Consider the following 19,937-nt stretch of genomic DNA (forward strand, 5'->3'; position numbering starts at 1 on the left):
GGCAATATGGAACTTTTGCCACTGGAGGTATTTTGCGCGCCCCCCCCCCCCCCCAAAATTACGAAAATGTACGTTAGCAAATGGTCAGACTATAAACATCTGCATTTGGACTGCTACCATAGTGTATTCATTTGGATTACATTGTCAGGTAGGTTTCATGGAGCCCTTTAAGTTCTTCCTTTAATGCTGATGGACGTTGGCCGTATCGTGATGACTTACCTTCTTCATCTGTGGAGCTCTCTGTGGAGTTGGTGAACCTATTCAGGTGGCTGCTGAACTCGGCCACCTGGCTGTTGGAACCTGATGAATGGTCTCCCAGCTCCTTGGTGGGGGTCTCCTACAGATGGGGAGACCAATAAGTGCAATGGTTAAAGTTCAGTCTCATAATATTTAGACTAGGTCTAGATGGCAGAGAGAACCTGTGAATGCTACAAAAAACCTGCAATATCAAATTTCAAATCAAATTTATTTTTATATAGCCCTTCGTACATCAGCTGATATTCTCAAAGTGCTGTACAGAAACCCAGCCTAAAACCCCAAACAGCAAGCAAAGCATGTGAAAGAAGCACGGTGGCTATCACATGACATTCAAACCATTTCTAATGCATAGCCATAATATTTGTATCTTTGAGTTGTTTTGATATAAATGTTAGATACAAGTGAAACAATGTCTGCGTGCAAAAGGTGACAAGTGGGTAGTCTACCTGGTCGAAAAGGAAAACGGTGACATCGTCGAAGAACGACACAGCTCTACTGGTACTGTCTGCATCGCTGCCCCCTGATGGCGTGGAGGGTTTGGCGCTGGGGGTGACATTCAGCGACGTGGGCTTCAGCAGGCTCTTGAGGTTCCGCGCTCTACTGTCATCCGAGACTATAACGGGAACCGGATGCACCGTGTCGTCCTCGCTGTCCTCGCTGGAGCTGTGTAGCCGGTACGCCCGCATGTCATCATCTGAGTCATCGCTGTATCGTCCTCTTCGTCCGCCTCCCCTCCGTCCTCCTGCCCATCCTCATCAGAGCCATCACGCCTGCCCAGGTGCCTCCCCTCCATGTCGGGCTCCTTCAACTTGGGGGTGATCTCGCTGGCGTAGGTCCTGGTTAGCTTAGCGTGGACCGGTATGTTCTCAGGAAAAGGTTTTGCTGAGGTAGCAACAGCAGGCAATGGAGGCTTTTCCAGGTCCTCGGTGGAAGTTCCGCTGGACTCGGAGTGACTGTGAGTCCTGAAGTCAGGGAAGAACTCCAGTGTTCCGGTTTCGTCCACACTGCCGTCGATGGATACAGGTGAAGTCTTCTCCCAGTCCTCCTCTGTGGTGAGGATCAGCACAGGGAGACTGGTCCCTTCCAGGGGCTGAGGCTTGGTCTTCTCCACTCCGATATCAACCAGAGCTTCTGGAGCAATGGGAGACTGTGACTCAGCAGAAGACTCTACATGCTCCTCCTCTGTGACTTCAGGAAGAACAGATGGACCTCCAGAAACACTGCCACTGATGTCCACAGTTGGCGAGTTGGCTTCTTCAGACTTCTTCTCGGGCTCGGACTCGTTGTCGGAGAAGTAAGCAGAGTCTCTGTAGTTGCCTCCCATGAAAGATTCCTCGCCAGGGGCGATGGGCTCTGCCTGCTGGTCCTCACCGTCCTGAGCATCCATCACACTCTCCACCTCCGAGACGATAATATCGGGAGGAACCAGCATGGTAGCAGCTGCTGGCTCCTCCTCCTCTTCCTCGGCCAAACTCAGACCGTTTTCTTCTGAGAAGTGGTCTTTGATAATGGGCTGAGAGTTCCACTCTGGAGACTCCAGGTTCTCCGTCTCGTATCCGCTGTCGGCTGTTTTGTACGGGGGCTGGAGCTTGTGAGGGGCTGCCGGGGTGTTTAGCTCTTCGACAGACCCCTCCAGCCTGTGGCTGTTGTCCAGGGAGTCTGGCGTCTCAGCTGAGTTCTCCACAGTGGGCAGAGTGGTGGAAACACTGTCCTCCAGTAGGCTGTCCTGGCTGATCTGGTCCATGGAAGGACCAGAGACCAGCAGAGAGGACCTGTCGTGTTCGTTGTCATGTTCATGCTCAGAGAGGACGGTGTCCATTTCTGCCTCTGTATCATCTTCAACCAGGTCGCTTAGCAGATCATCACTGGTAAAGCCTTCACTGGTCAGGCCATTGTCAACAGCAATCTCACTGACATAGACTGGGGGAGAGTCATGGCTTAGCAGGTCATCTGTTGGCTCTTTGAATCCTATGGATTCAACACAGTCATCCTCTGGGGCTCCGAGGCGGTCTTCAAGGCTGGGGTTTTTGGCATCCATGCACAGGGGGTCTGTAGTGGCACTTTCAGAGAGGAGTGTGGGAGACTGGTGGATATTTGCTGAACTAATAACTGGGACCTCAGCCCTCTCAGAGGTAGAGTCAAAAGCAGAGTCCATCCTCATATTAGAGGACTGCTGCAGCAGTCCTCTAATTGGCAGCTGGTTGCTACAGATGTCCTCTGTTACCAGTGTATTTGAAGGCACCAGTGTTTTAGGGTCTGCTAGAGGTTGCAGGAAATCCACAAAACTGGGACTCATAAAGTCAAAAAGTTCCTCCTCTGCTGGGGACATGTTGCTCTCCACAGGTTTTATGGGGATCTCTGCTATGTTTACGCCATCTATGGTCTCATCATCATCCCAAGAGTTCATTCTGAAACTGTGCTCAGGGATGTGGGTCAGACCAGGTTGGAGGAAGTCCAGTTGTTGACTCCCACTACTTTTCCCTGATAAACCAGAGCCCTCCTTCATCAGGCTCTTCTCTTTGAGGAACATGAAGTTGTCCGCTAGTTTCTCAGTGTTCAGTAGCCTCATCACATCCGGTGTTCCCTCCCCCTCTGCCTCCTCTAAAGAGTCCTGGAGGATGACCTCTGAATGGCGCTCCCCTAAAAAAGAATTCTGAAAGCACTTTTCTGTTCCCTGGGCCTGCCCCTCTACAGACTCCACTCTCTGGAAACCATTTCCGTTGAGTTCTGGAAGCTCCATGAAGCCCCTGTTCCAGGAATGGGAGTCCTGTCTGGAGTCTCCCTCGCTGAAGATGTTGGTGTGGTAGGGGCTGTCATGCTCACTGGACGACCAGATGTGGCTGTCCTGGAGGTACGAGTCCTTGGAGTCTATGCTGTGGTGGAAGAAGTCTGCATCGGTGCTGGACTCGTCCAAGCGGACGTCTTGGAGGGTGACAAATTTCTGCCCGTCTGAAACTGTGTCTACCTCCGGACCCCTGTTCTCCTTCGCCTCCACGGTGCTCTCCCCCTGCTCCTCCAACTGGATGTAGTACTCGTTTCCATTGGCTGGTTTGTGAGCGTCAAACACGGGAAGGATCCCAGGGATTGCCGAATGGGTGTTCCTGCTGTCGGAGCCCCCCGTCCTGGGGGCTGCGGGGTCTGGAAAGTGGGCCTGAATGTCCTCGCTGGGCACGGGGAAGAACATGCTGTGGTAGTTGAGCGTGGTGTCCATGGACGAGCGTCCATGGCCACTATTGCTCTCGTAATGGTCGTGCTTGGCCGCTTCCCACACGTACTCGAAGCTCAGGCCACGGCTGGTCTCAGTGACAGTGAGCACCTCGTCCACCTCGGCCCGCAGGGCGTCGTCTGCGAACTGCTCCAGAATGGGGTAGGAGGAGTGGCTGACGGTGGTCTGGCGCGTGACAGGGTTGGGCTTGAGGGAGTCCCAGCGCTGCTGGAAGTCATCCTCCACATCCTTCTGGCCCTGCATACGCAGGTAGGTGAGAAGCCGGTGGATCTCCTCGGCTGTGGCCCGCTTGTCTGGAGTCAGCCAGCAGAACTGTAGCACCTCATACCTGCACAGGGGAGAGAGGAGGTATTACCCGAGGCTTTTTAAATACAGTTTGACTTCATAGCAGAACGTTTCAATGTCAAGTATGCAATTCATACACCTCTCTTATGGTAAAGTATTCAAGTTTCTTAACAATTGAGGAGACACTCCATAAATAACATGTAGTCCAGCTAGATTCAGTTGGTATCATGTGTAGTATGGTTGGAGAGAGCGGGACTGACCATCTGTCGGAGTAGGGCAGCTCCAGCTGTGGTTTCAACAGTTTGATCTGCTGTTCCCTGATGACGTGGTTCAGGACCTCGCGGTCAGAGAGGTGAGGGTAGGGCTGGGCTGCGTTCTCAAACAGCTCCCACAGAGTCACCCCCAAGGCCCTGCAAACACAGGGATCAGAGAAACACTTATGACTGGTGGAGGGATAATTACAACTCACAACCTACTGTACCTGCATGCATGGTGGCAACATAGGTCTGTGATTAAATGCTCAATGAGATGGGGGGGAGAACTATTTTCATATTGCAGCGTAATAACCATATTCACATCACAATTAATGTTCTTAATAAAAATAATCAAAACAAATATTCCTCGAAACTAAGGATTACACGAGTTGCCCCCCATGTTTTATACTCAGAACAGCCTCAATTTGTCGGGGCGTGGATTCGACAAGGTATCAAAAGCATTCCACAGTAATGCTGGCCCATGTTGACTCCAATACAATAAGTTGTCTGCATGTCCTTTGGGTGGTAGACCATTCATTTTACCCTGATGAAGACAGCTTGTCTGTCAAAGTTAGACATTACATTTTTGCATCTGAGCTCCTAGAGTGTGCGGCTCTCCTTTATTGTTTTAAGTGTTCCACTCCGCTAGCCAGCACCTCGTCGAAATAGGTGTGCGTTTCTTTCGCCTCTAGACTATTCTTGATACACACAGGAAACTATTGAGTGTGAAAAACCCAGCAGCATTGCAGTTCTTGAAACAAACCGGTGTGTCTGTCACCTACTACCATACCCTGTTCAAAGGCACTTAAATATTTTGCCTTGCCCATTCACCCTCTGAATGGCGCACACACAGTCTAATTTGTCTCAAGACTTAAATCCTTCTTTAACCTGTTCTCCCCTTCATCTACACTGATTGAAGTAGATTTAACAGGTGACATCAAGGGATCATAGCTTTCACCTGGTCAGTCTCGTGGAAAGAGCAGGTGATCTTAATGTTTTGTATAGTCAGTGTATATAGGCTTAAATGTATATGGGTCAATCCACGACTACAGTTCCTTTTGCGTCTATTCAATTTTAAGTAGAAATTTTGCATCAATATTGAATTTTAATAGCATGTTATATTAAATGAAGTACCCTTTACTATAGACCACATGGAACATTCAATAAAAATATTTTAATATGAATAAAGACTTCTTAAAGTCTCCCTTCTCATGTTTTTCCAACTTCTAGGAAGATCTTAACCCGAAAATGTCCAAGTTTTCACCATTTTAAAGCCCTAGTTACTTGTTTGCTGAGGATTAATATTTCACGTCATTCATTTTAAGGTGAACCCTGTTATGTGAACTGAACTCTCGTTTTAATATGGTGAATCTATTCCTTTCAATTATTTTTCTAAACAAATAGTCAAATCATAGCGTAAAAAGCAGGTGAGCTGGTGCTACTCTTTTTAGCCATTTATCTGGTGTTTTGTGGTGGAACACTAAGCGGGTGGAACATAACGTCAACGCTGTCACCCATAGATAGGCTAGACACTTTTGTGAAGCTTGCATTCAATTCCCACAAGCTTCCATTCCCCCTGTCACAAGGGGATTTATGGTCAATTAAATATCAAAAGGTCCACCCTGCTACTTCATTTGTCAGTTACTATAATGTTGTTTTTGTTTAACCTCTATAGACCAGGCATTCATAGCTTCCATTTTTAAATTTATTTTGTCCTATTTTCCTGTTAAATAAACATTGCATTGTTATGCATAGATGCAAATGTTTTTTTTCCCTCTCAGGTGGGCTTAATGAGTACAGTGGCAGAAAAATCACTCCCTCTATACAATGGCAATAATTACATATTGTTCAATAATAACTTTGCATAATATTGTAGTCTATAGTGTATATTTACACCCCAAACCATCGGTTCCAGATATTTTAAGAGTAGCTGTTTCACCATAAATCACTGTGGTTCCTATTAAGCCAGTTTGCATTGAAACACATGGGGATAGTGTGCTTACATTCCTAATACTCAATTAACATATGGTTTTTGTTCAGATTAAGTTGATTAAAACACTCAAATTACAGCATCTAGCCATGGTGCCTTTATCAACATTATAAACCTCAGTACTCTCTCCAAGACATTTGGAGTGGACAGGTAGTCATTGATGCAGAGAGAGAAGAATAAGATCAGCGTTGAGGGATATCAGGCCTACAAGTGGTAGACAAAAAGGCCAACATAAGAGGGACAAGATGATGACTATTGGGCAACGACTCATGCACTTTTGGGTGGGGGCATTGTCATATTGTTGCCCTTCATTCATCCAGGTGATTTGGTGTTTTGGTCCACCAGCTGTCCCTTTGTAATACAACAGTAGAGAGGTGGATTTGAAACCGTCTTGAGACAGACTTTAGGAAGACAAGTTGAACTAATTAACAAGAATAGCAGTACAGGAAATGTGAATCATTTTTCAGATACTCCATTGCAAGTTGTGTGTGTTATGGTCTTCGTGCATGGATTCTTATCCACAGAGGACCAGTGTGTGTGTGTGTGTGATGGTCTTTGTGCATGGATTCTTATCCGCAGAGGACCAGTGTGTGTGTGTGTGTGATGGTCTTTGTGCATGGATTCTTATCCACAGAGGACCAGTGTGTGTGTGTGTGATGGTCTTTGTGCATGGATTCTTATCCAGAGGACCAGTGTGTTATGGTCTTTGTGCATGGATTCTTATCCACAGAGGACCTGTGTGTGTGTGTGTGTGTGTGTGTTATGGTCTTTGTGCATGGATTCTTATCCACAGAGGACCAGTGTGTGTGTGTGTGTGTGTGTGTGTGTGTGTGTTATGGTCTTTGTGCATGGATTCTTATCCACAGAGGACCAGTGTGTGTGTTATGGTCTTTGTGCATGGATTCTTATCCACAGAGGACCAGTGTGTGTGTGTGTGTGTGTGTGTTATGGTCTTTGTGCATGGATTCTTATCCACAGAGGACCAGTGTGTGTGTTATGGTCTTTGTGCATGGATTGTTATCCACAGAGGACCAGTGTGTGTGTTATGGTCTTTGTGCATGGATTCTTATCCAGAGGACCAGTGTGTGTGTTATGGTCTTTGTGCATGGATTATTATCCACAGAGGACCAGTGTGTGTGTTATGGTCTTTGTGCATGGATTCTTATCCACAGAGGACCAGTGTGTGTGTTATGGTCTTTGTGCATGGATTCTTATCCACAGAGGACCAGTGTGTGTGTTATGGTCTTTGTGCATGGATTCTTATCCACAGAGGACCAGTGTGTGTGTTATGGTCTTTGTGCATGGATTCTTATCCACAGAGGACCAGTGTGTGTGTTATGGTCTTTGTGCATGGATTCTTATCCACAGAGGACCAGTGTGTGTGTTATGGTCTTTGTGCATGGATTCTTATCCACAGAGGACCAGTGTGTGTGTTATGGTCTTTGTGCATGGATTCTTATCCACAGAGGACCAGTGTGTGAGTTATGGTCTTTGTGCATGGATTCTTATCCACAGAGGACCTGTGTGTGTGCAGGTTTTTGTTCTAACAGAGTATTAACACCTGATTCAACTCTATGATTCGTTTATTAGTTGAATCAGCTGTGTACAGGTGGTTGACAAGAACAAAAACTTAAGTCCACATTGAACTCTGTTGATACGATTGGACACCCCCCTGATCAATAGTAATGAGATTAATATAATACAATTTTACATAACAATATTTGGAAATTAATTATTTAAGAGGTGGGCTTAAAATTGTACATTCAGTAGCCTTTAAACCCAGTCCAAACAAAAAATAAAAAAACTTCATGAGAAATGTATATTTCATTTTATCTCCACTTATCCTACAAAGGGCAGTACATGCTAGAAATGTCTAAACTTAGATGTTGATGGGCTTAATAGGTACACTTACCCTACACTACCCAAAATGCCCTCTATTGGTGGAATGACCCATATTCTGAGAACTAAACATATCCTTATTTAGGGGTAAATGTGGTGCTGCAACAAGAGCCTCTTTATGCAATGTTGTGATTTACAGCCGTGGCACGGAGCCACGAGGTCAAAAGGGAGGGGCCAGGAGGGATAGGTTCCAGTGTTGCTGTGCTGCCTGGTGGGAGTGCAGGGTCAGCGTCTTCTTCCCTTTAGAAGTCTGCTAGACTGAGTGCCTGCTAAGATTTACAGTCTCAGAGACTGGTCTATCATGGTCTATCATCTTCAAAGGAGACCCTGACCTACTGCCCAGCAACAGCCCAGCAGGACGCAGGTTGACTCACTGTGTTAATGACTATATTTTATTCAACAAGCACAATGCCCAGGAGGCTGGCTCATAATAATGTCTGGAATGGAATCAACTACACGGACACCATGTGTCTATTCTGTTCCAGCCATTATCATCAGCCTGTCCTCCCCAATGAAGGTGCCACCTACCGCCTGTAAATTGCACAGTGACCAGGTGGAGGTACCTACCACACATTGCCAGGCTTGGTCTGGTCCAGGGTGATCACGCCCCCATGGCGCTCCCCCACCAGTTCCGGGGCCATCCAGCGCAGGGGCGCCGACTCGTCGTCCTCCGTGATGATGTAATCCTCCTGTGACATGAGAGAGGGACAGAGTCAAGCATGGAGCATCCATGTAATTACATGCGCAACACATAAATGCATTGCGCATGTCTAACTCAGAATAACAATTCTACAAACAACCAGTAAGCTCACATTCGCCTTCTTTTTTTCCATTCAATTCAGTGATGTGTTTTGCCAAGGCTTCTAAGAAGCATTTGGATGTTTGGTAGCCTTTCCTTCAGTTCTAACCCACATTACTGTACTTTGAGTTGTTTTCTGAGTTCCTAGTAAGTACTAAATCAAGCTCATAAATACAGCCAAAACACCTCTGGCCACACTTGTTGACCGTGCTAAATAGAGAGCGCAACATTTTGAGGAATGCAGCGGGCGGAGCTAGCCTTATCGACAGTCAGGCCAGGGACAAACGCAGTAGGGAGTTACACTTTGGTATAACAATCTTAATGCTTCACAGAGTTCTGCCAGACTGGGGTCAAAGGCTAACAGCTGTATATAAACCCCCTACTGGAAAGCACTTATCCTCCCCTTAATAAACCACTTTTACACCATTGTGGTGACTATACAGACTAGGCCTATACTACTGTACAGTACTGGCTTTGACATCCTTTGAAACTTTGGTGGATGTGTAACCTCTCTGTTCAGCTGGGCTCAGCAGTGTGAAAAGGGTTAAAGGTTAATGAACCTAAACTGAAACTACTGTAACAGCACACATACAGATGCCACTTGAAAGTAAAACAAAATCCCCCTGATTCCATTTGAAGGAGAACAGGTTGGAAAGTTTCCTGGTACCTTGTATCTGTAGGGGCCGATGCCATAGTCTCCCACTTTAACCGTCAGGTCGGCAGTCAGATAGCAGTTCCTCAGGGCTAAGTCACTGAGAAAAGAGGGAAACCAATTAAAGATATTAAAAAACCTGAGGATTTACAGTTTGTGTGTTCAATATGGTCTGGTGTGGTCACAGAACGGTTGAGTTTAATGTGTTCAATATGGTCTGGTGTGGTCACAGAACGGTTGAGTTTAATGTGTTCAATATGGTCTGGCGTGGTCATAGAACGGTTGAGTTTAATGTGTTCAATATGGTCTGGTGTGGTCACAGAACGGTTGAGTTTAATGTGTTCAATATGGTCTGGTGTGGTCATAGAACGGTTGTGTTCAATATGGTCTGGTGTGGTCATAGAACGGTTGTGTTCAATATGGTCTGGTGTGGTCATAGAACGGTTGTGTTCAATATGGTCTGGTGTGGTCATAGAACGGTTGTGTTCAATATGGTCTGGTGTGGTCATAGAACGGTTGAGTTTAATGTGTTCAATATGGTCTGGTGTGGTCATAGAACGGTTGAGTTTAATGTGTTCAATATGGTCTGGTGTGGTCACAGAACGGTTGAGTTTAATGTGTTCAATATGGTCTGGCGTGGTCATAGAACGGTTGAGTTTAATGTGTTCAATATGGTCTGGTGTGGTCACAGAACGGTTGAGTTCAATATGGTCTGGTGTGGTCATAGAACGGTTGTGTTCAATATGGTCTGGTGTGGTCATAGAACGGTTGTGTTCAATATGGTCTGGTGTGGTCATAGAACGGTTGAGTTTAATGTGTTCAATATGGTCTGGTGTGGTCATAGAACGGTTGAGTTTAATGTGTTCAATATGGTCTGGTGTGGTCACAGAACGGTTGAGTTTAATGTGTTCAATATGGTCTGGTGTGGTCATAGAACGGTTGAGTTTAATGTGTTCAATATGGTCTGGTGTGGTCACAGAACGGTTGAGTTTAATGTGTGTTCAATATGGTCTGGTGTGGTCATAGAACGGTGAATGGATCACAGGGCTGCAAATAATAGGCAGTTGGTCCATTTGTTCTGGTGCCAACCATCAGGTCCAGTTGAGTCTACCAGCACTACATCCAACAAATAGCTGTCATTTGTTCTCTCTGAACTAGGGTTTGGCCATACTTGGGGAGACCTCTTCTACACCAAATATCGTGATATCTGATATAATCGTTTTGCGCCGTTAATGACTAAAATCACTCCAGACTGTGCAATTTGTGCTTATTTACAATATTAGTCACATTCTCATTAAATAATATTTGTGTGGCGTAGAAATAAGACTCATTTAGACTTTCTTTTCAACATATTGACACAGACTAACTGATAAAACTTCACAGTTTAGATTTGTAAAGTTCAAATTAAATACAGTCTTGTGCATCACAATGTATCATCAATGTCAAATATCAGGATATTCAATGTAATCAAAAATCGGCCCAACCCTAGTTTGAACACAAGTTAGCGGTTTCAGATGAACATTGCAGTACATAACTGTAGTCTCTGAAGAGAAAACAATACTCTGAACCTTGTTCATCAATCATTTGGGAAGAAGATGGAACTCCGTACTGCTGCAGGAGATGTTTAGATTGGCTCAGTGCTACTCTCATGTGGTCATGCAATGAGGAATATACAGTCAGTTGCCAGTTTATTAGGTACACCCATCAAGTACCGGGTCGGACCCCCCTGTAGCCATGAAGGGATGTACCTGGTCAGCAACAATGTTGAAATACGCTGTGGTATTGAAATGTTGCTCAACTGGTATTCAGGGACCTAACGTGTGTCAGGAAAACATTACGCCAGGACGGGGCCATGCTGACTCATGCTGCTTACGCCAAATCCAGGATTCGTCAGACCAGGCAATGTTTTTCCATTCCTAAATTGTCCAGTCTTGGTGGTTTTAGCTGATAGGAGTGGAACTCTGTGTGGCCACTGCTGCAATAGTCCATCCGTGACAAGGACTGACGAGTGGTGCGTTCCGAGATGCCGCTCTGCACATCACGCTTGTACTGCGCCGTTATTTGTCTGTTTGTGGCCTGCCTGTTTAGCTTGCACAACTCTTGCCATTCTCCTTCGACCCCTCATCAACGAGCTGTTTTCACCCACAGGACTGCATGTTTTTTTTTGGTCACACCTTTCTCTGTAAACCGTAGACACTGTCGTGCGTGAAAAGCCCAGGAGGCCAGCTGTTTCTGAGGTACTGGAACCGACACAGCTGGCACCGACGATCTTACCACGCTCAAAGTCACTTAGGTCACTAGTTTGGCCCATTCTAACATTTAATCGAACAGTAAATGTCTGCCTGCTTTATATAGCAAGCCACGGCCACTATTTTTGGGGTGGTGTACCTAATAAATGGTCCACAGTATATTTTAATGCCTTAAATACACTCTACAGGCCTATGACAGGATATCCCAGTGACAAAAGTTGAATAATTACATTTTCCTCACCCTAATATGATTAAATGCTATGTCTCAGGTGATTAAGGACCCCTTCAACCTGCCTCTAAATCCAACCAACCCCCACAGACCCAGGTCAGGGCCAGACAAAGACTGGACTCTTGAGTGGCTTTAGACCCAAACACATTTGGACTTATAGCTTACATCACTAGAGGAAACCTCATCCAGTTGCTTCTGTTCTGCCCCTAGTAACAAAATCACTGATGCTGGAGCTTTTCCCCACTCACTCATACAGCACCAGGATATTGTTCCCAGGGAAGAACACTCACAGGTGAGCACAGAGTGGCAGTGAGGCGGGGTGGACGATAAAGGGGGACTGGGCTGTCTGAGTGGACAGATGGTATCCCATTCAGACTGGGACCCTCATGGAGGGAGAGGCTCTGGTTTCCCCTTGGCCAAAGAAACATTTCACCACCAACCCATTCCAAGAGCGTCTCTTTTACCCCGTCTATCCGTGGACATCGCTGACACTAGTGGTCTGTGCTCGTACACCCCGGGAGCTACTGTCAGGCCCACTGAAACATCGGCAAGATAAATGGAGAGATATTTTAAACCTCTTCTGTCCTGGCTGTTCCCTGCTGTTGGCGAACGCAGTGCATTACAGTACTACTGGAGGATCAGGGAGAGAGAATCAGATTCAAAGTCTTATCCCTACAAGGCGAATGGCGTGGGGGCAGTTTGGTGCAGACACATCAGCAGATTCTTCACCTCTGACAGAAAATCGATATAGCTCAGAGACCTAGCGAGTTAAAAACAAAGACCTTACATCAACAAAAAGGAGATCAACTGATTCTGCTCATTTTTTTCAAGTCAAGTGAAACTATCAGATTCAGTAAAATTACCAAATGAATTCAAATATGTGCTGGAAGCTACGGTTGTCACACTGGTTGAAAAACTGGGGAACACAGTTCCCTCTCCTCTACTGCCCCATATGCTATTTCTCCCCAGGGTTATTATGTAATGTCAGTCAGAGTGATTCTCCTGAACTGCCATGACAGCTCGCTATCTTATCGCTGTGGCCGCCCCATCACATTAACATGCTGGGCTCAGACCACAGACCCTAAGCCTTGGCTATAGTTTCAGTTCACACCACTGCCACCGTCCCAGAAGGCTTTGTGGCACCGTGCTAGCCACAGCCCCTTGCCGGGTACTTTGTGGGCGGGGAATCCAGTGAGGACACCTTGGTAGTAAATCAACTTCGCAACCCAACCAAAAGAAAAGCGGTGCACTATTTCTTTTTACGACTGTCATTACGACCCTGTTAACGGTGGAATCTCGTACTTGGGCTCCTTTTGAGTTTTAACACAGGATAATAAATGGCCTACATGAGGCTATCCATTTACACACAAACAGCAGAATCATCATATCCCTCTGACAGGCTGATAGTTGACACTGTGGCAATGCGTGGGAGCTGGGTAATTGGAGCCCTTTGGGTTTATTCTGAGCATGCAAAACAGAGCATGTGGATGCGCTGAGCGGAGCCAACATGTCCTGCACTGCCGGGTAAAAAGTTAAACAAAACAGGCCCTTGCAGCACTCTCCTTTTTGGAGAGGCCCAGTGTCCCTGTTCAGGATTGGCCCAGTGTCCCTGTTCAGGATTGGCCCAGTGTTGTCTTGGGAGTAAGGAGTACGTATCCATAAGAGCAAGTTGCCATGAGGGAGGCCAAAACCACATATTTCATTTGATAGAGACAGACTTGTAATTGTGACACATTAATATCAGTTGTATCTGATACTATCGTAACTCAACATTTTTAAGTTGGAAGATGTAAAAACAGACAGTACTACTTAAAATGTTTGATTAAGTCTTAATTCCTGAAACGTGACTGTCGTTTGACATCTGAAGGCTGTGCCCTTAGCTAAAGCCATGTCTAGTGACTGACTGGTGTAAACAGAGCCGGAACAGAAGTGCTACCTGTGCAGGAAGTTGTGTTTGTGGAGGTGGGTGACGCCAGCAGCGATTTCACAGGCCATCTTCTGCAGCTGCAGCAGCTCAGTATTTCGGAACATCCAATCCTGCTGAGACAGGTAGCTCCGGAGGTCCCCCTGAAATGGAGACAAGCACAGGATAACATCTGTGTACTAGTTTCAATGCCAAAAACAGCATTCACTTAGTCCTTATTTAAATATAAAATGTCACACAGAAACATCACATCTTGAAGCTCCTGTAATATGGACTTGAGTAACTATCTGAAGGTGCATTGTAAACAGTCATCCACACAGGGGTAGTAGACTCCCTCACACTGCATAGCTCTCTCCAGCCCAGCAGGGTTTTACTGCTGATGGGGGAGTGGAACCAAATAAGGGCCCAGCTGTTTATTACACCTAGGTCTATATGCTGTGTCACAGCAATTTTAAAATACAAAAACCAGGCCAGTGGGGTGGATCGACTCTTGCCGGATGGCCAGGTCGCGTTTCTGGGCACACGGTCAAAAGCTCTGTTTGGGAGAGGAGGTGAACGGGGTAGGCCAGGGGTGTGTGAGAACAACGAGTCCCACAGTCTGGGGAAATAGGTCGAGGGGGGCAAATTTAATTCCCACCCCTCAGATGTTGGGGAGGGCAGCTGAGGCTGATGCCAGAATGTAACCCACCAGAGACCTCTGATTGTAGTGGTACAAACAGTCACTATGTGGGTTAGGCTGAGGTCCATAGACGGAGGTGGCATGAGTGCAAGGCAATCTGTCAGTTTAGATCAGTAACGTTGGGATAATGAGTCTGAGTTGATGGATTCACTGACAAGGCTCCTCCTGAGGTAATAGGGGCTTGCCTCGTACTATTGTGTCACCAGTAGCTGTGGTTCACACCCTGCACGCAGCTTACAAAGCTCTGAGAACTGCCATGAAATGCTTGAGTTCTCAACTACATCTCAACAAAGTGCAGCCTCCTTTTAAAGACAAAACCTTCACAACAAATTCGTAAGAGTTTGACCATTAAAATAAAAAAGTATTGTGAAAAACAAACGATGGAAAGAACATTCTGAGCAAAGACCACAATAGACAATGCCACACCCTTATTTTGACGCTGCACCACTAATCCAGGATGGCATTTCACTGATGGGGGAAATATAATGTATCATTTCAAAGGACTTCAGCATCACGCACCCCCTCTGGTAATCTCTCTGCTACTTTGTCATTTATCCTACAAATATGAAGAACAGTAGAGGCCCCAATATGGAGCCCTGTGGAACACCACATGATATCCCTCTAGCCCCCAGGCAGTCCTTCACCAGGATCCATTCTGATAGGTCCCTTAACCTGTTGGGTCTAGGGGGCAGCATTTGCACGTCTGGATAAAAAAAATGTACCCGATTTAATCTGGTTACTAATCCTACCCAGTAACTAGAATATGCATATACTTATTATATATGGATAGAAAACACTCTAAAGTTTCCAAAACTGTTTGAATGGTGTCTGTGAGTATAACAGAACTCATTTGGCAGGCAAAACCCTGAGACATTTTCTGACAGGAAGTGGATACCTGATGTGTTGTATTGACTTTAAACCTATCCCATTGAAAAACACAGGGGTTTAGGAATATTTTGGCACTTCCTATTGCTTCCACTAGATGTCACCAGCCTTTACAAAGTGTTTTGAGTCTTCTGGAGGGAGATCTGACCGAACAAGAGCCATGGAACGGTGATGTCCCATTAGACACCTGGCGCGCTACTTCATGTTGGGTACCCTCGTTCCAATACGTTATAAAAGACTATGCATTCGTCCACCTTGAATATTATTCATGTTCTGGTTAAAAAGGCCCTAATGATTTATGCTATACAACGTTTGACATGTTTGAACGAACGGAAATATATTTTTTCCCCTCGTTCATGACGAGAAGTCCGGCTGGCTTACATCATGTGCTAACGAGACGGAGATTTTTGGACATAAATGATGAGCTTTTTTGAACAAAACTACATTCGTTATGGACCTGTGATACCTGGAAGTGACATCTGATGAAGAGAATCAAAGGTAATGGATTATTTACATAGTATTTTCGATTTTAGATCTCCCCAACATGACGTCTAGTCTGTATCGCAACGCGTATTTTTCTGGGCACAGTGCTCAGATTATTGCAAAGTGTGATTTCCCAGTAAGGTTATTTTTAAATCTGGCAAGTTGATTGCGTTCAAAAGATGTAAATCTATAATTCTTTAAATGACAATATAATATTTTACCAATGTTTTCTAATTTTAATTATTTAATTTGTGACGCTGACTTGACTGCCGGTTATTGGAGGGAAACGATTTCCTCAACATCAATGCCATAGTAAAACGCTGTTTTTGGATATAAATATCAACTTGATAGAACTAAAAATGCATGCATTGTCTAACATAATGTCCTAGGAGTGTCATCTGATGGAGATTGTAAAAGGTTAGTGTATCATTTTAGCTGGTTTTATGGTTTTGGTGACCCTGTCTTTGACTTGACAAAACATTACACACAACTCTTGTAAATGTACTGTCCTAACATACTCTAAATTTATGCTTTCGCCGTAAAACCTTTTTGAAATCGTAAAACGTGGTTAGATTAAGGAGATGTTTATCTTTCAAATGGTGTAACATAGTTGTATTTTTGAAAAATTTGAATTTTGACATTTATTTGGATTCAAATTTGCCGCTCTTGAAAATGCACCTGCTGTTGAGGGGGGACCACCGCGGCGCGACGGTGAGCGTCCCACCTAGCCCCAAGAGGTTAAACAAAGCCAGTCAGATCAACTGGGTCCTTGACAAGGATATGATCTACTCCAACAGGTCCTTCTATACACAGCCAGGCAGTGAAAAGGGCTGCAGGCCCAGGTAGGTATGGGGCCCAGGGGCATCAGGTCCACCACGGTGGGGGAGCTCTGGAGAAGGTGACCGCTGTGTCACCAGGAGCTAAGAGGATTCCTGTGGAATGTGGTAGTGAATACACAGCCACTCTGCGGGGTCATACAATATACAGGCAGCTTTCGGTAAAACTGTCAATCCACATGACTCAAGGTAATGGATCTGCCGTGTTTACTCAGAGCTCTCTGTGCCCTTACTGACTACAAGCAGCTTAGACCAGTCCTGCTGACGGAACCACCATAACTCTTGTTTCTAACCGACACGGCCGAGCTGCTTTTCCCTAACACCAGCTATAAAACAACCTGCTCCGAGAAAAGACTATTCATAGAAGATCTATATTAAATCTATAGCTCATAGAAGATCTATATTACATCTATATTAAATCTATAGCTCATAGAAGACCTATATTAAACCTATGGTAAGTGATATGTTCTGATCAGTGACACGTACAGTAGACTACTCAAGAGTCCCACTGTCCCAATTTTCTTCTAGTGTCCGGCACAATCACCTTAAAATAGTTGCTTGACCACTTACTGCAAGAGTAAGCGCTCGACTGAGTGAAAAATGAAATCAGAATTTGTCTCCGGTCAAGATACCTTGGACATCATAAAGTGTAATTGATGTTCTCACGTGCACACTAGAAGTAACATTTGTATGTTTCGTCTGTCATGAGACTAATAAAAAACATAAAAAGGAGATGCTACTGATGCATAAACAACAACGCCAACAACCATTCTGACTGTCGTCTACTGAAAATGTACACACTTTACTGAGAAGGAAACTCTAACCGGAGGTGCTTTGACCACTGTCAATGTGAAAACAAACCACTGTATTGTCCTATAATGGAAAGGCTGACTGTGTATGTTACCATGGGAGTCTTGTTCTGCCTTCCTGACAAATGTCCTCCCGATTGTCCTGTCCTGATGGGTGGAAAGGACAGCCTGTGTCCTCTCCACACTCCTATTCTCAATGTAAAGAATCAAATGGAACGGTGTGTCCTCATATCACATTACATTTAGTTAACGACTTAATGAGTTATTAGTGCAGAGTGGAATTACTAACGAGACAAGTCATTGTAGTCAATAGAACCTAATGAGAACAATTAAACAAATATGAATTAAACCACAGTAAACTAATTAGGAAGAGAGGTTGTGAGTTAATCATTGTAAGAGTAAAAAGTGATTCCTAGTCAGGTCATGTGTTCCGGAAAAACTCTAGGCCCTGCGGCTATGGAACCCTGACCTGTTCACCGGACGTGCTTGTTGCACCCTCGACTACTATGATTATTATTATTTGACCATGCTGGTCATTTATGAACATTTTAACATCTTGACCATGTTCTGTTATAATATCCACCCGGCACAGCCAGAAGAGGACTGGCCATCCCTCATAGCCTGGTTCCTCTCTAGGTTTCTTCCTAGGTTTTTGGCCTTTCTAGGGAGTTTTTCCTAGCCACCGTGCTTCTTTCACATGCATTGCTTGCTGTTTGGGGTTTTAGGCTGGGTTTCTGTACAGCACTTTGAGATATCAGCTGATGTACGAAGGGCTATATAAATACATTTGATTTGATCATGGTCCATGTCTGATGAGTGAGTCCTTGATTACACTGACAGGTCTTCAACATAAAGCATGCTTCTCTCTGGGGCCCTTCGGCTAACATAGCCCTGTGGTCTGTTCAACGGCCACTAGAGGCCCTGCGTCTTACAACCACTGCTCCTAAACCCCAGTCCGGCTAGGGCAGGTGGCTCGACTATACTGAAGACCATAAGGGAGGCCCCTGCAGGAGAGACTGTCACTCACTCACGCACCAACTGGCAATCTGTGGGGCACTGCTCCAGTTGCGCACCACGACGGAGTGATATTTGGGTGTCCGAAATGCAGTGAGTCTGGAGTCAGTAAGGGTTACGGCTGATCCAGGGCAGTTTACTGTTACATGTACAGAGGTGTGGGGCATTAACTGTGCCAATTGATGAGGGCTATAATATCGTATAGTAAATTAATGAATACCTTCCGTGCAAATGTCTTTCACGGAATTGTGAGAGCTTGTCAGTCATTTAGAATTGAATGAAGAAGTGCTTGTTTACAGCATCCATTGCATGAGATACAGTGAGGTACGAAATGATTGACATGCTTGATAATGACGAGCAAAAATGACTATAAAATTCAATATTGTTCGCTCCTAAACATTGGGAAATTATATAATTTTATACTAATATAAATTGCTCAGAAAAACATATTTAGTTTAACAAGTAATTTCTCTCTCAAAAAGATAGGGGTGTCAATAAATTTGACCCGTTTTCAATACCTCACCTTGCGAGGATAACAGCACAGACTTTTTCTAAAATGTTTTAAGAGTTGGACAACACATTCTTAGACCATTCCTCCGAAGGCTTTGCTTGGGGTTATCGTCTTGCTGGAAGTTTCAGCTTCCTGGCAGAGGCAACCAGGTTTTTGGCAAAAATATCCTGGTACTGGGTAAAGTTCATGATGCCGTTGGGTGTTGACCTTAACAAGGGCCCCCAGGACCAGTGGAAGCAAAATTGCCCCATAACATTAACGTCCACCATCATAATTTACAGTAGGCAGTGTTTCCGCTGCAACCATTTAGCTGCGGCACTGCACCACTGCAAAGTCATTGCCGCTACACTAAAAAAATATAGCATCTTTCTGCCAAGGCGTACTTTGAAGATGCTATAACAGTCCACACTTACTTTTCCTCTGCAAAAACAATGAGTAATGACTAGAAAAACCAGACAGCCCCACAGTAGAATATTTGATATACTTACCTAGTCCGTTTGTTGTTGTGTGTTTTTTGCGAGATAAATATTCCTCTCAAGGTGCATTCAAGTTGCCAGTGTTATAGGAAGGGACAAGCAGCCAATTCTTAATGCAAAACAGCAGTTTTAATGGCATTTGTTAAAAAGTGCTTTCCATTCCTACCTTATTTATTTTCTCCAAAATGTGTGTGAACTGCAGCATTGTAAACCCAGAGTTTTAGCAGCGGCATGGTTAAGAACATTAGCACGCCACAATTCACTGTGAGTGCAGAGGGGAGTGTGGGGCAGAATGTAACACAGGTCAATTGTAGGGTAACTTGGGGTAAAACACCACCCTACCGGAATATATATTTTTTGGAGTGACTTAAATTCTGATGAGACGATGACATTTTTTGCTGAGCAAGAGTAGTGGCCACCAGGGATAGCGTTGGGGGGTAAATGGTGACATGACATGGTTTCTGTAAGAAGTGCAGGCA

General features: G+C 45.0%; 1 protein-coding gene across 1 annotated transcript in view; it reads right to left on the reverse strand.

Annotated features, from left to right (window-relative positions):
• The window catches only part of LOC106606667 (serine/threonine-protein kinase LMTK2), a 60,605-nt gene that overhangs the window by 3,052 nt on the left and 37,616 nt on the right, over positions 1–19,937 (reverse strand). The window contains 7 exon segments of the mRNA XM_045719967.1: positions 220–337; positions 705–967; positions 970–3,812; positions 4,030–4,179; positions 8,480–8,601; positions 9,379–9,463; positions 13,778–13,908. Coding sequence (XP_045575923.1) covers positions 220–337; positions 705–967; positions 970–3,812; positions 4,030–4,179; positions 8,480–8,601; positions 9,379–9,463; positions 13,778–13,908 — 3,712 coding nt within the window.

This window comes from Salmo salar, chromosome ssa06 (genome assembly GCF_905237065.1).
Source record: "Salmo salar chromosome ssa06, Ssal_v3.1, whole genome shotgun sequence".
NCBI lineage: Eukaryota > Metazoa > Chordata > Actinopteri > Salmoniformes > Salmonidae > Salmo > Salmo salar.